Source organism: Phragmites australis, chromosome 16, assembly GCF_958298935.1.
Source record: "Phragmites australis chromosome 16, lpPhrAust1.1, whole genome shotgun sequence".
Taxonomy (NCBI): domain Eukaryota; kingdom Viridiplantae; phylum Streptophyta; class Magnoliopsida; order Poales; family Poaceae; genus Phragmites; species Phragmites australis.
This window is the reverse complement of record NC_084936.1, coordinates 27509462-27525689: the sequence shown is the minus strand read 5'-3', so window position 1 is coordinate 27525689 and position 16228 is coordinate 27509462. Positions and strand designations below refer to the sequence as shown.

General features: G+C 44.0%; 2 protein-coding genes across 2 annotated transcripts; one reads left to right on the top strand and one right to left on the bottom strand.

Moving 5' to 3' along the window:
* The first annotated feature begins 546 nt into the window (after positions 1-546).
* On the top strand, positions 547-3455 carry LOC133896256 (ras-related protein RABA5c-like). Its single transcript, XM_062336828.1, has 2 exons — positions 547-1253; positions 2893-3455. Exons 1-2 carry the CDS (start codon positions 917-919, stop codon positions 3204-3206), a joined length of 651 nt encoding a protein of 216 aa, XP_062192812.1. The 5' UTR covers positions 547-916; the 3' UTR covers positions 3207-3455.
* Positions 3456-7187: 3732 nt separating this feature from the next.
* Positions 7188-8027, bottom strand: LOC133895197 (probable CCR4-associated factor 1 homolog 6). The gene has a single exon (XM_062335362.1). It carries the CDS (start codon positions 8025-8027, stop codon positions 7188-7190), a length of 840 nt encoding a protein of 279 aa, XP_062191346.1.
* Between the last annotated feature and the right edge of the window lie 8201 nt (positions 8028-16228).

The window sequence follows — 16228 nt, the reverse complement described above, 5'->3', positions numbered from 1 at the left end:
GCCCCTAGTCCGCCAAGTGACTTCGAGTGCAGCCCGGCCAACGGCAGCCACCCGGAAGGAAAATTTTCACAATGACAGGTAGACATATGTCTTATTAAGACGATTCATTTATATTAAAGTTCATATTGAATGAATAAATAAAAAATAAATAAATTAGATAAAAAAATCAACGATTAAGATAGACTGTACTGCGCAACAAAATTGATTACTCTGACATGGCTGGAGCAATATCAGAGGCGCAAATAATGCGCTACAGTAATACAGGGACGTACAATGATGAATTTTTTACTACTCACAAGGATACTGTAATGTCAGACTTGTCCACCCATACACTACTCAGTCGAAGGATCTCGTTCCATGCGCAAACACATTGCACAGTTACATTTCCCGCCGCCACCCCCGGTACCGGCCCCCAGATTCCCCCCAGCAGACAACGAGGCGCCAACTCACCGCAAGTTAAGGGAAAGCGGGCGTGACGCGCACTACACCGCTCCCAGCCGATCCCACCGCCGAGCGCGTCCCGAACCCCGCAGCCCCACCCGTCAGCCACCCCCTCCCCGAATCAGCCGCGCGTGCGGCGTGCGCCTTGGACTCGCGGCCGGCCTCCACCGCCGTGCGCCGCACTAGTCTCCCACTCGTCTCGCCTCCCTCGCCACCCCACCCCACCCCACCACGCCGCGAGTGGAGGCGCCCCCGTGCCGACCCAACCCGACGACCTGCGTGCGTGCGCGTTCGGTCAAAACCCATCGCGCGAGAGCGCCCGAAACGCTACAAATCTCGCGCATTTCCAGCCTCTCTCCGAAGCCGCCCGCTCGCTCGCCCGTGCCGAGAACGACGACGACACGGCGAGCCGTGGCTGCTAGGCTGCTAGAGTCTAGAGGGTGAAGCAGAGAGAGAGAGGAGAGGGGAAGAGGCGATGGGGGACGAGTCGGATGGCGAGGCGGAGGAGTACCTCTTCAAGGTGGTGATCATCGGGGACAGCGCGGTGGGGAAGAGCAACCTTCTCTCGCGGTACGCACGCAACGAGTTTAACCTCCACTCCAAGGCCACCATCGGGGTCGAGTTCCAGACGCAGTCCATGGACATCGATGGCAAGGAGGTCAAGGCCCAGATCTGGGACACCGCCGGGCAGGAGCGCTTCCGCGCCGTCACCTCCGCCTACTACCGCGGCGCCTTCGGCGCGCTCCTCGTCTACGACATCTCGCGCCGCTCCACCTTCGACAGCGTCGGCCGATGGCTCCAGGAGCTCAACAGTACGTGCTCTGCTCCTTTCTATACAGCTTCGTTTACTTAAACAAGCTCTCGTTTGCTTGATACCTGCACGTTGGTTTGGATTGATACGCTAGGATCGTGTAGATCTGAGTGGTTTCGGTGGAAAGGGACAGGTGGTTTAGTGAAGCATCAAAGCTGGTTGCAGAGTCCAGTGACGAATTTGGGATCAGGGCCGACATTTTTGGCTCATGTAGCTTGTAGCTAGATGCCTTGCTGGTGATTGGATTAGGTGTTCTTTTGATAGTAAGAGGGCATTGCTAATGCTAGTTGCTACGCTTGATGGGTTGGGCGCCCTGGTCTGGATCTGAATCCTGATGCTAGACTTGTTGGGGAATATTTCAGGAACGACTGTGTAGGACTTTGATCAGAATTATTGTGCAATCTACTAGCTTCGGATTTGGGAGTGAAGTAGTAGACTAAATTTTGTGGCAACATATCCCCGGTTACAGATTTACAAAGTTGGAAGCTGTTTCTGTTTAAGGTGTTTACTTGTTGTCTGGTTGCTTATAATTCTGTGTCTAAGTGATTATAATCAGCTAGGGTCTCTAGAGATGTCTTGATGCGTGAGCTCAATGCTCAGATTACTCTGATTATGCTTCACGTACATGCTTGCTGGCTTGCTGCATGCCTGCAACTGCGTGGCTGCTATTCCTTGTCACATGGTTCTTATCAAACGATCGCAATGTAGCATGGCTTCAGTCACTGTAGCTCTCTTAGAAGTTCACTTTGCATTTGAATCCTTTATTCTTGCGTATGACCATTTCATTCCTCTTGGGGACAGACAGGTTATGAGCATTTAATTGTCACAACCATGGAATAAGTGCACTGTCTAGACTCGTTCCTTTTGTGTACATGGGAAGCCTGGTACAAGAGGAAGCTAGGTACAAGAGGAAGCTATTATAGTAATGCAGAACAAAGACATCCAAGATACTGAGTTGCACTTTTATTGAGCATGAAAATTTTCGTAGCACTTACAAACTGTATCAGTTTTTGTCCTGTGGCCTATATATCACAGTATCAGCATGAATCTTGCATACTAAGTTATATATGTTGTGGTACTATTTGAAAAAACTTTCCTTGATCCTCTAAAACAATTGATGCTCGTCTGCACTACCTTTGGATGTTGAAGAAGTGAGCTTGCGTGGATGGTAACTGTTGGAAATTCATTTAAGAGTGGCTCAAGACGACACTATTCTTGTCTGAAGATCATACATGATAAACATCTCAGTGTTGATTTCTTACTTTCTTGTACCATTCATGCTACTAATGACAACCTTGAATTTTCTATTTCCTTGCACTGACTGGAAAGGTTCAATGATGTTTGGTTGAGATTGTAATCCTAGTCCAGATTGTTCCAAAGCAATGAACCCTATTCTGTAATACCTTCTCCTGAGATGTATGTTGTATCTCATACCATCAGATGTAACTATGTATAATTCTGTTACTTTTAGTTGTTGCCTCTTCACTGCTTGAATTCTTGCATGTCCATCACACATTCACAACGATTCATATCTTGCACTTGTGTACCGCCGACTTGTCTCCTAAAGATAGTCTATGGTAACACATTTTATTTTTCAAAATTCTTCTGGAGTAATTAACCATCTTTGAAACTCAATGCAGCACATTCTGATACTACAATAGCCAAGATGTTGGTAGGCAACAAATGCGATTTGGGCAACATCCGTGAAGTGCCCGTTGAGGAAGGCAAGGCGCTTGCCGAAGCTGAAGGCCTGTTCTTCATGGAGACCTCAGCTCTGGACTCCACCAACGTGAAGATGGCTTTCGAGATCGTCATCAAGGAGATCTACAGCAGCGTGAGCCGGAAGATCTTGAACTCCGATTCTTACAAAGCCGAGCTATCCCTCAACAGGGTAAGCATCGACGGCGACTCGAAAGATGATCACAAGCAGACAAGCCGGTTTGGGTGTTGCTAGGGGGATTCTAGTACATTGTTGGATTGGATTTTAAGTTTTTAACGAGATATGCATATTTTTGCTCACTAGTATTGCTTGTAAACTGTAACCCAAAGTTTGAATTTTGGCTTGTTGTTACACCTGAGTTACAGACTACAGAGTGGGGAGAAGAGAATAGTTGTTACTGGAGTGCAAACTGCTTCCGCTGTTACTTGAAAAAGTCTTTGTAACTCATTTTTTTTTCACGTTTTGTAAAAAAAGATTTTTTGGGTATGGACCTTTTGATCTCCTTTTACCACTACTAGAAAGAATCACAGTCGAAGCTCCAAAGCGACTGATCGATCCTATTTCAGTATTTCTGTCATGCTAACTGAACGTCTGAACCGAGCACAGCAGACGTGATGAATGGGGATTTGGGGTGGAGGGCACTCAGAGAAGGGGAAATATTGTTGCCAGCCTTGCTCTTCGTTGAGAATTGGCCAGGTGACGAACGGGCCGCAGTGGTGGCTTGCTCGCCCGTGCACTGTGCATGCCGCCGTAGCCGCGAATGTCCCTGGCGCGCGGGCGCCTGCGGGCTTGCAGTTTATTCTCTTTTTCTTGTGCCCGGCGTGCGCCCGTGCATTGCGCCGGCCTTGCTTTGCGGCCGCTCCAACCAGGTTGTGCGTGGCACGGGGCCACGGGCCGCGGTTTCTGTGGGTCGGACCATGCGGGACGCTGATTGGTTTCGTCTGGTTTTGGGGGAGTGGCAGGCAGCGGTGCGGTGGCCGGTGGGCCGCAACAAACGAGTGGCGACGGCCTGAGCAGACGACGGCAAGGCAGGCAGATGGGCATGGGCTAGAGTTTTTTTTTTTTTTACATTTTCTAACTTAAAAAACTAAATAAATAACTCTCGGATTAAAAAATTTACAGAATAAGCGCCTACCGTCCTCTTAAAATACTGCAATTCTTTTAGAAGGTGGTAAAGATACTACGGTGACAAGTAGGGCGGTTAGCTCTTGCAACCAACTGAGAGAGCGGTTAGGTATGGTTCCCATGGTGAACAGTAATTAGCCCTTATTTTTCTCTTTTCATATCCTCTGTTCAAAATAGTTGTCTTCTGTTGCTCCAAAAATCTTAAGTTTTTTTTACATATTCCATAATACATGTGCAACCCATTTTAATTAGATTCACTTAAAAATCATGTGTGTAATTTAAATAAAATTCTCTAAAAAAAGGTACTTTTATAACTTCTAGAAATTGTTAGGGGCATCAAATAAATTCTCAAAAATCTAGAAAAATTTACTAATATTCTTCTTATATGATGGATTAATTTCTAAAATCATTTTTAACCCTAGATTATATGGTGAAAAGTGAGTTCCTTTGTAATACTTCATTTATATGTATTTTTATAATTTCATGTGATATTCTTCTTCTAACTCTATTTGAATTCAAACATATAAAAAACTAGGGCCGAAAATAATTTTAGAAATTATTCCATCATATAAGAAGAATATTAGTGATTTTTTCTAGATTTTTGGAAATTTATTTGATGCGCTAACAAATTCTAGAAGTTATAAAAATAACATTTTTTTTGAGAATTTTAGTTAAAATTATACACATGATTTTTAAGTGAATCCAATTAAAATAGGTTACACATGGATCATGAAAAATGTAATTTAAGATTTTTGGAGCAACAGAAGACCACTATTTTGAACAGAGGATATGGGAAGAGAAAATTGTTTAGTTAAAATTATACACATGATTTTTAAGTGAATCTAATTAAAATAGGTTACACATGGATCATGAAACATGTAATTTAAGATTTTTGGAGCAACAGAAGACCACTATTTTGAACAGAGGATATGGGAAGAGAAAATTGAGCGCTGAGTACTGTTCACTGCGGTAACAATAACTAACCGCCCTCTCAGTTGGCTGCAAGGGCTAACCGCACTCTAAGAGGGCGGTAAAGCCTGTGTTTGTCACAGTGACATCCTTACTGCCTTTTAAAAGGGTTGGCTCTTTGAGATGGTGGTAGACGTCTATTTCTGTAAAAAAATTCATCCAGGAGCTATTTATTTAATTTTTAAATTAGAAAATGTAAAAATAATATAAAAAAACTCCATGGGCTATTACCTGTACAGGCTGGTCAGTGCCAAGAAAACACTTGGCTCAGCCGCCGGGGGCAGATGCAGAATTGCATACATGCACAAATGGTGTCTCCGGAGCTCCGGGTGCTGGGAGGGACCTGCGTTTGCATTCGGCTATCTCGACTTGGGTTACCTCAAATCGAGTGGGAGTCTAACGCACAGCCTGTCCGGCAGATGGCATTACCGGTTCTCCCAAAAATTCAAACGTACAGCTACACGGTGCAAACGTAGACGCGCAATGGCGCCACCGTAGTGCCAAGCACGTACTACGAACTGCTGCCAGCACCAGCTTCCCGCGGTTGACTTGGTGACACACCACAAACTGGAGCGGTGGAGCCTCTGTCCCCCATCCCAGGCTCCCAGGTCCCAGCTAGTACTCCCGGCTGCCAAATTCCAAAAGGCTGCAACGCATACGCTTCTCGTGCTCTGCCCGGCGACGGAATGCAGGGGCCAGTCGTGAGGATGGGTCCCCGCGGCGGCGCCCAATACAAACTTTTTCTTGTTAACTTTTTTTTTCAAAAAAATTTCTCGTAAACTTTTTTCTCAAAAGTTTTCCTTTTTGAGCTAAAACTTTTTTCTGAAAAGTTTTAACATAAAAGTTTTTTAGAAAAGTTTCCAAAAATGAATTAGAAAGGTCCTCTTTATTGGCTGTAGGAGGAGGAGCAGGTTTGTTTGGTTCGGTCTCACTATGCTCCTAATTGGAGTACCATCTCAAAACTGAGCGCATACATTGGTTCACTTGCAACATTGAAGTGATTGTCACATGCAACTGATGACTGAGACAGTTATGGATGAATTTCTGTTGGTTTTGGCATCATGGTTTGCTTGTACTGCTTAACTCCGGTGCATGAATGTTGCATAGATATGTCTTTCTGATAATGGAGCACGAGTGTTGCATGAATCGCTGGAGAATTTCAGCTTGCTGCTGCTTATCTGTTTATTTGTTGGTCCTGTCTGTCTTCTTGTGATTTTCCTGTTCGGAAAAGGTGGTCTTCATACGTATTTGTTGTTGATATTTAACGGTAGTAACAGAATCTACTGTTTTGTTGGAACTGAAATTAGGAGAGCTGGACCCGCATAATTGGTTTTGCTGAAACTGAAGTCAGGAGTGCTGGGCCTGTACAGCTTTTTTACTTTGTTTTTGTTGGAGCTGAAATCAGGAGGACTGGACGATTTTTTTACTGCTTTTGGTTACCTTTACTCCAACATAATCGATTCGGCTCAATTGGTCCTGTGTGATTTCTGGAAAACCTGATAAAAACAATGCTAAGTACTTCGTACATCAGCTCCGTGGCGCCGCTGACGGACGCTTCGTCCTGATGTCCGGCATGGAGTACTGTATTATTTAGAATCCGAGATTCTAATTTGTCCGGCTTGGGATTGCTGGAAATAAGCAATTCAACTCGCTCAATCTCTCAGCTCTCAGCTCGCTCTGTTTCTGATAGAACTCAACCTGTTGTCGAAAACGGGGAACAAGGCTAGGTGTTTTCTTTGGGCTGCCAAACGTTGCAGCGTTTTCTGAAGATATCTATTGCTCATAAAGAAAACAAAGACGAGAACATGGCCATTGATGCCGCTAACTATGAGTGCCACGATCCGTTAAAGCTGCGCCATCCCCCAGCTCAAGATCGTGCTGCGCCTGTAACAAACCTACGGGGGAAAAAAACTAGAGGAAACAAAACAGACATTGACTGAACACTAGCTAACTCTAACTGACGAAACTGAAGACTTGGTGAAGTGGCAAGACGTGCGGGGATTAGACCCTGTCAGGGATGAGGGATCACAAATCCTATTCTTACTGCATCTTTAGCTGTGCATGGCATCCGGGTGCATCGGAGGCAGCTGCACGTGTGTCACTGCGGGGCGGTGATGATGCTCACCCTGTCCATCTCTCCGTAGCTCGCCATGGTGCGCTGTGGTCGTCGTGGAACCCGAATAACACCCCACGGTATCGCTCCAGCCGCACCGCCGAGGTCGGGTCCCCAAGGCATCCGGCGAACGCGTTGGGCCCGGCCATGATGGCGTCAGGCGCAGGAGCTTCGAGGAGGGCATTACTAGAATCATTGGCCGGGACCCCCTCGAGCTCGCCATGCATCGCGAGGACCTTGAGGTCGTACATCGCGGGGAAGAAAGTCCTGCACGCGAGAGGGAACATGCAGCTCTGTGACGGAAGGCCTGCGCCGATGAAACTGATCAGGTACGCCAGGTCGGCGGCGCCGTCGTAGGTGACCCAGGCGACCCTGGGGTTGACGAGCGTCTCGAAAGCCATGAGCGCCGCGCCGAAGCGCCGCGCGTTGGCGCGACGGGCGGGCACCTCGACTCCCATCTCTTCGAAGAAGCGGAGGTGGCCGGCGCCGAAGTCGCCGAGGTGGAACCTCCAGAAGCGGCGCAGGGCGAGCTCGCCGCGGGGGTTGGTGAAGGCCAGGCTGACCTCGGCAAAGCGGATGCTTTGAATGTATAATAGGAAGGTGTCGTAGGAGCTCTCGGGGTCGGGGACTGGGGCGCGGCCAACGGCGACGTCGGGGGAAGTGGTGACGGCCACGATGGGGTAGTCGGGGACGACGCTGCGGATGAGCTCCAGCTCTGCCTCCATGTTGTGCGCCCACACGTCGACGATCTTGGCCTTGCGCTTCTTGGCGCCTTTGCCCTCACCGGCGGTGGAGGCGGCTGCACGATGCGGCCATTGGAGTACAGGGGCTTGAGGCGGTCGCACCATGATCGGCGGCTTTCGATTGGAAGGAGATATAAGGGAATCGGAGTTTAATCGGTTTTAGATTGAAAAAAGATGGACGGGGTTGTTGTTTATTATATTGAGGTGTTATTAGAGTTGCATGCATATGAATGCTCTGGAGTTTTATGGCGTACGTATCGTAGCGCAACCTGAATAACTATGGAGTACGAGTACAATTGGACTGATCGATTCATCTACATTTCTTTCGGCTCAATCCGGTCATGACTCTATCTTTGTAAACCGGAAAGAAAGGAAAGGGACATGCAATTGACCAGATCCTGTTCTTTTCTAACAAGAGTAAACATTTGGCAATCCTGTTTTTTATATGATTGATTGTGTGAGTGTAAAAAAGCTATAATGCCTGTGAGAAGTTTCTGGTTTAGTAGAGACATTGCTATCTCATTATTTTTTGAAAGAAAATTTTGATGACAATATAAGCAAAAAAAAAAATTGAGGAGAAATTTTACATTCCATGTTGGCACAAATTGCAATTTAAATATTGAAAGCAATAAAATATATTAATAGCCACCATGTAGTTCATATGAGTTTAACAAAAATAATACTTTGGCAAGAAATGGGCTTAAAAGATTAAGATCAGAGCATACTATACACATTGGTAGCACAAAATTCTGAACGCATTTATAAAGTGCACCGATAACTTTTTGTTTACATAAAGGAAAGCATCTTGATGATTCAAAGACCAGATCGAACAGCTAAGTTGCATGAATTCAAGTGGTTCCCAAGCAAAATCTCCTCCGAAAGTTACCCAGAACACAACATTACTAGAGTAATATAAAACCACTAAAACATTATCATCCTTCACAGTGGCATTACTGTACAGCTAAGCTTTTATTATCTCATCACTCAGGAGGGCCTGCTCTTCGGTGGTTTTAGGTGCAGGGGCCCGGGGTTGCTGTTCGTTGACCGTGGTGCCCAGGGCGTTGCCGATGTCTCCATCCTTTTCCTTGTCCTCGCCATCGTCCTCGGTCAGGGGAGGGAGACTTCCAGAGTTCTTGAACTGAACCAGTATCGCAGTCACATTGTCAGCCGACGGCAGGCCACGATCAACAAGCCTCTCGCAGGTGACATGCGGACAGTCATCCCCTGCGTTGATCACACACAGCATAAGTTCATGACAATGGGAAAAACAATTATGGCAATAATTTCCCTCAAGAAATCAGCTCTAACATCAGATGAATATAATGTAGAATATATATATTAATCTTTCAGTTAGCAAGGAAATCACTAGGCAAAGTAGATCCCATGAAGAGGATATAATTAAGTTCAATACTAAATGTTACTATATGTAAGAGGCTATCTTTTGTGACGTGTGTTGTCTCTATCATTAGTTACGGGTTTTCATGTGAGCCGTCACTGTGGTCTTTAGTGACGAGTGATTTTCTCTCCCGTCACTAATGATGTGTTATTAATGACAGATCTTGACCGGGTCCTATCCCAGGGTCACATTAGCGACGGATCGTTATTGGACCTTTTACTAATAAAATATTAGTAATGGTTTCTGAGCGACCATCATTAATATGGTGTCTCCTATGTTAGTTTCTTACATAGTGAAAAAGAGACCCATACTACATATGTTTTGAAGAAAAATATTAGTACTAGCAAATTATGTATAATATAATAGCCCTAGCAAGTTAGGTATAAACTTGCTACTAAAATTTCTTACTAGACTTTACACTTGAATTAGAATGTTGCTACTAAAACCGGAGCAAAAGACTGTGTATAGATAGACATATGGTACCATTGTATCTGGAGAATGTGTGCTAACTTCATAGCACGTTTGGTAGCAACTGCAAATAAGATAGCAACTTCAGTGACTATAAGTTAACCACTTATGTTGAAATTGTATAGCAAATTATGTGGAGAAAGAAGAGTGCGTAGCAACCTCAATGAATATTTGGTAGCAACTTATATGGAGACTGTGTAGCAATATTAGTGAGTTTCTAGTAGCAACTTCAATACATGTTTGATAGTCAACTTCAGATGATGTAGCACTGTAGTGATTACTTCGGTAGGAATTATATGGAGATAGTGTGGAACCTTTAGTAAAATATTTGTTAGCAACTTATGTGGAGACTGTGTGATACTTCCGTAAAGTAGCAACTCAAGTGGATGATTGTAACAACTTATATGGAGTCTGTGTAACAATTTAAAATGAGGTAGAACTTCAATAAATCTGCAGTACCAACTTATGTGGAGAATTCATTAGCAGGTATACATGTAACTTGCTAGTAGCATTACGTGTAACTTGGCATTAGATATAAATGTCTGCGAAACATATGCAATATGAATCTCATTTTGTTGGAGTCGTCATAAAGAACACAATGGTACAAACGGATATGAAAACGAACAATACATGAAAGAGTTATGCTCATTCAAAGAAATTAAATGGACTACTACAACAAACAAAGTCTTGCTGATGCCAGCCCACCATACCTCGGTTCGAATCAGCTAGCCCATGTGATCCACTCTACCTCGTCCCATGTGATGAAAATCCACCCGTGGCCCATGCCACGACAAAAAAAAGTAGGCCAAGCAACCAGCCCACCAGCGTGTGATGCGTGTAAAACGCATAGGAAATTTCTCTAGGTTTTATGATGATCCTCATACCTGGCGCCCCAACTAAATTGGCCCCAGGTGGTTATAAGGGATCCGGTACGGTAAGCGACCGTACTGCATGGCAGCTGCAGCCCTATATCAAACAGAACATCTTCTATAAAAGAGGAGGGTGTCGTTTCTCGAAAAAAACAAGAAGAAGAGAGCCATAGAATGGAGAAGAAGGCATCAACAGCGGCTAGGACAAGGATTGGAGGGCATTCCACATCCACATCCAAATCCACAAACCCTAAAGAGTCTTCGATGGATCATTAGTGTAGTCTGTCATTAGAGTCGTGATTGGGAGATCGAGATACATTGTACCATGGTCTTTCGATCCAATTGCATCTTGTGATACATTCTTTGTATTTTATTCAAGGGAAGTCTTTTATTCGTTCCACTTTTATTTATCCTCTCCCGTGTTTACTACGATATTTTCTCATCTCGATCCCTTAATGTGTGAGTAGTCCTTTTAGGGCTACGGAGATGTAAGGGACTGGGAGATGGTGTAGAAAAGAGTTAGGGCTTTGATTTAATTTGAAGATGTGCTAGGATGATGTTGCGATTATTGATTACGCCTGCTATGTTTAATGCTTGTTGTCTCCGTAGGACACCCAAACAACATGATCTCGGCATTATTTATTTGCTTTGCCAGATTTACAGGAACAATCGCTTCTTGTGACCGTAAACCGGAGGACCTCGTAGAGGACAGGCTCGAGGACCAAGGAGAATCGATCCCAATTTGAGGAGCAACGTGTTGCCAAGGAACATAATGCTTCGGTCCGACGATTTGTCTTAATACCAGAACACTTATCCGAATAGGGAGGAGGAAAGGTGGATGGCAGAGCTACAAAATCCCAATAACGGACTAATAGTGGAGTTAGGGTGACATGCCTATACGTTGCAATATTATCAACGCACGGTCTTCCCGTTACCACTATGGGTATTTCTCTTACAATAATCCCATGAACTAAAATCTATGTTGTATATTTTAATTTATAGTACATTAAGTCATCTTTTTATTTTCCGCATTCGTCTTATTCCTATTTTAGTTGTCATTCTGTATTTATCAGTATTATTATTATTCCTTTTTTATAACCCTTATATATATACAACCTGTTCCTTGCTTTAGCAACTTTGTCAATGACAGTGGCATTGTTGTTTCACGAAGATGATCGGTTTTCCTTTAGCTCCTTTGGGATTCAATCCTCAATACTCTTGAGGGAAGACTAGCTACCTCGATCATGTCTGCTTGCAGGAGAAAGCAGCAGCGCGCGGGTCACACACTCAGCGCAGAGTGTGACCCTTCGCCGGTTAGACTTTCCGTTTTGAAAACATCTTCACAATATGAGCAAGGATTAGAACTTGTCTAATTCAGCAAAGCTGAGAAAGTGCTGGAAATCAGACGTAGTTTGAAACTTCATGGCTAGTTCAATGCCTAAAAAATCAGATCGAGCAACTCGGTCAAACGCCGTTCTTTTAAGGTACACCTTAAGAAACTGGACGATATGACTTAGGTTCATGGTCCTTAACCCATTCTAGGATCAATAAAGTCCTTAAACAGGTTCTTCCTAATTTCCCAGGCACTTGGACTATATTTGGAATGCAAATCAAAATTAATTTCAATTAATAAATATATACCTATTTTCTAAACAATTTATTTTATTAATAAAACAAGTTGCATATTTTCAATGTGTCATATTCTATTTTTGGATTAATAAAATAATTTAACCTATTTTTTTCTAAGTCCTTATTTATTTAATAAAGCATTCCCTAGATTAAGTGGGTTTGAGAATATTAAAAAAAGGAAATAAGAGGATGAGCTGATAATTTGGGCTCAAGCCCAACTCATGGCCCAACAGACCAACCAAGCTTGGCCTATACGGCCTAGCCCAGCTTGCCCCCCTCTTATCCCCAACCCAAGTCGGTCGTCCTCTCCTCTTTCTCACTCGCGTCTCTCTCCCATCGCCCGACTCCTCAATCGAGGCACTCAACAAGCTTTTCACCTATCAAAAACGTTCAACGGCTACTACAGCGTACAGTTATAAAGCTAGACTACAACGTCGCTCGCTCGTATAAAATGACCGATGAGAGATATAACAGGACGCACACAACCTACATATATTATACTTACGCAACACACACACACATACACGTTCTAAACACATACTTACAACAGATACTCACTCACTAAAGCGCACGCGTGTGCGTACCCCTAGCTAACTCGAACTAAATCCGGACAGGAGCATAGCCCCCGGTGCGGACGCACGTCGAGCCCAGAGCTCAAACGGTCGCCGGTAGCGCTCACACCGAGCGACCTACCAACCAAGCCGTAGCTCGTTCGCACAAAGTGGCCGATCCTGCAAAGCGCCGCACCGAAGTTTTCCTTGCCCTTTGTTCGCAAGTCGCAACGCTTTAACTTTGTCCGCAAAGTCTCTGTTACTGTTTCTTGTTCCAAGCTTCACTCCAAAGCTCAGGCCGAGCACCTCGACTACTTCTGCACAACACAAAAGAGATGACGATGCACAGCACTAATATGACGATGCAGCATGCATGATGCAAAGCTGCGTCGAGCCTAACATTGCAGGTCTTCAGACTCTAGCGGTAGCTTTTCTGCATAAACCAGCCTTCATTAACTTGGCTTGTGATCTTTTATCATCCTGCTCTAATCATACGAGATTTAGATTTAGCAGTAACTTTCTACTTCCTTTGATTTCAAATATAAGTTCATATAGCATTCTTCCAAATTTAATGAATATAAGTCCATCAAAAACCTCTATAAACCTTTTATATTATTTTTCCTGTATTGCCTATATTCAATACTCCATCTATCTCAAAATAGATGACGTTCTAGACTCATTTCTAGCATCTCCACTATTAGATGCACTGAAAATGGAGACCCAAAACACCATGCTGCTGCCACCGAGCTAAAAACCAGCAACCCGGGAGCACAGCTGCACAACAAAGGGGATCGAAACCATCCCACCCGATCGCAGCACACATACATAAATATATCTCATTGAGAGTTTGTCGAAGATCACTTAATTCTTAGACTACATAAACTTATATTTGTAATCGGAAGAAGTAGCTCGGAGAAAGACGAACTTTACTCCACTTTAACCCACGCCGTCCTTTCAGCCTTCGGAGAATAGGAGGTTGACATGTGCGGCGGCGGTGGCGGCCACCGCCGCGGCTATTCATCTATCCTCACCCGCGCTCGCTGTTGATTCGCAAGGGAGACGACGAGATGGCAGCTAGCTACCACGCTGAGCTTCCAAAGTCAAAAGCGGCAGTAGATCAGACTCTAGTGCCTGTCCCGTGCCACGGCATGTTCCTCGCAATTGCCCTAAAAACGCAGAACTGCACCGTCACACATACTGTGCTCGTGTCACGCATTCACGTCGGCTCGCCAGGAATTTAACGGTACAGCAACACTAGATCGAAGTCTAGAACCGGAGAGACTGACGAACGGTTTGGCCTATGCACCGGTGTAAGTGTAAACTGCTGCTGATCAGAGGCCAAACAATGCAAGCAGAGGGCATAGCGTCGCTATATATGTGAGCAAATGGATCTTAATTTGCTAACCGCATGCTTTTATGCCACCCTAACTCGGATGGTTAAAGGTGTAGATGTATGTTTAAACCACTTAAGTTCGAGTCCTCTTGGACACGAATTTAAGTATCGACCGGAAGTCATAATTCGTTATCTAAAATGATTTGTGCAATCAAGTTTCCAAGGGAGTGTAGCTTTAAGAAACAATCTATATAGGAGTAATCAACGCTGCTATATGCCTACATTTGACGTATGTAAAGCGTTGCTCCCCTCTAGAACGAAATTTTAACCCCTGGTACTGTCATCTTACGCGATAGGGTGGGGGTGGTACGCCAAGTATTTCTGAAGACGAATAATTGTGTCTTCATTTCCTTTCCTGGTATTTCTACTTGTGTTTTCATTTTGAGGAAATTGTTTCCCTCATTTCGTTTCCTGATACTTCAAGACTTACATAACCCCTTTACATTTTTATTCCTGGACGTAAAGCGTTGTTCGTTAAAGGATGCTAATATGGTGTTTATGCAAAAATAATGGTCAAGCCCATGAGCCGGACAGAAGAACCAGGAAGCAAGCTGAGAAGGTTAGAAATAGCAGCAATCAGCCAATCATTGACCCCAGGAAGGGAATATATATGATGCAAGCCCTGCCTATTCTATGTTCAGATCCACCAAACTTTATGCTGTAAGTTCAGATCCAACAACTATACAAACAAACACCTTTTTTTTTTTACAAAAATCCAAAATTAGATAACATATATAAGCATATTTACCGAAATAGACAATATATTATCGTATTTACAAATTTAGCATCCGTATTCGACGCATCATTTACCGAAAATAGATTTTCGGTATACCGTACGCCGAAAAACCCATATTCAGCACACCGTAAATGATGTACCGAATACGAATGCTAAAATTATAAATACAACAATATATTATCTATTTCAGCAAATACGCTCATATAGGTTGTCTAGTTTTAGATTTTTGTCTATTTTTTTACATGAACACGGCCATTAGAGATAACCAGACGAGCTCATCCGACGTGGCAAAAGCGTGGACAGGAAGTAAGCATCACTGCACATGTCGTCAAGATTCAATCCGGGTTGCCATTGCCGCGTCGCTGCAACAAAACTCACTTGAAAATTTGGAGTGATCAAGTTCTTGGACGTCCATGGATTCCCCCTTTCCTGCACGAATGATTGAGAGGAAGACGAGCTAAATAACCATAGGCCAACGTTTTTCTCCATAGCTTATCGATTAAACAAGTACATTTGCTAGTACTAAAGTAACCCTTAATAGATGTTCTAGTACCACCGCCTAATCTACAATTTATTGCTATATATTCCCACAAGATCTGTCCCTTGGTACACTTGATTAATAGCTGTCCCTTGAGCGATTTATAGTCAAGAACCGTGTGCGATTCACTGCACCTACTTGTTATCCAGCTCATCGACTGGTACTTGCTGAGAAGGCAGGCACAACCGCACAATGCAATGCAATCAGTCTTTGATTTTGGCAGTGGTAGCTGGCAGTGCAAGGCTGCAAGCTAAGATGGTAGTAGAAATTTTGGGACACGGTCAGGGCGAAGCTAGAGTGACAAAGATCTAAGTGTACACTTCAACATATGCATGTCTAGATGATGCATATGTTTATGATTATATGGTGCATAAGAGGTAAAATTGAATTGATAATAACTAAGATTTTATTTTTTTCCCTGGTGCTAATACACTCGGCTGCGCTACTGTACTGGACATGGTAGTATAATACGGATCGGCTATCATCATCCCACAGCTTGGTGATGACATGTTCCGATGTTTTTATAATGTAGCAGAATCGATTACTGATTTTGCGTTTTTCTCTTGAGAATAGCAAAATTCTTGCTCGATGATGATATCAACCGGCCATTTTTAGATATTTTTTTTCCCTGATGGTCATGAACATCACAAATTTCTAACACTACTGCAGAAGGGATCAAAAGTAACGACCTATCAGTGCCGGTTGAATAGTAAACATGACTGAAGA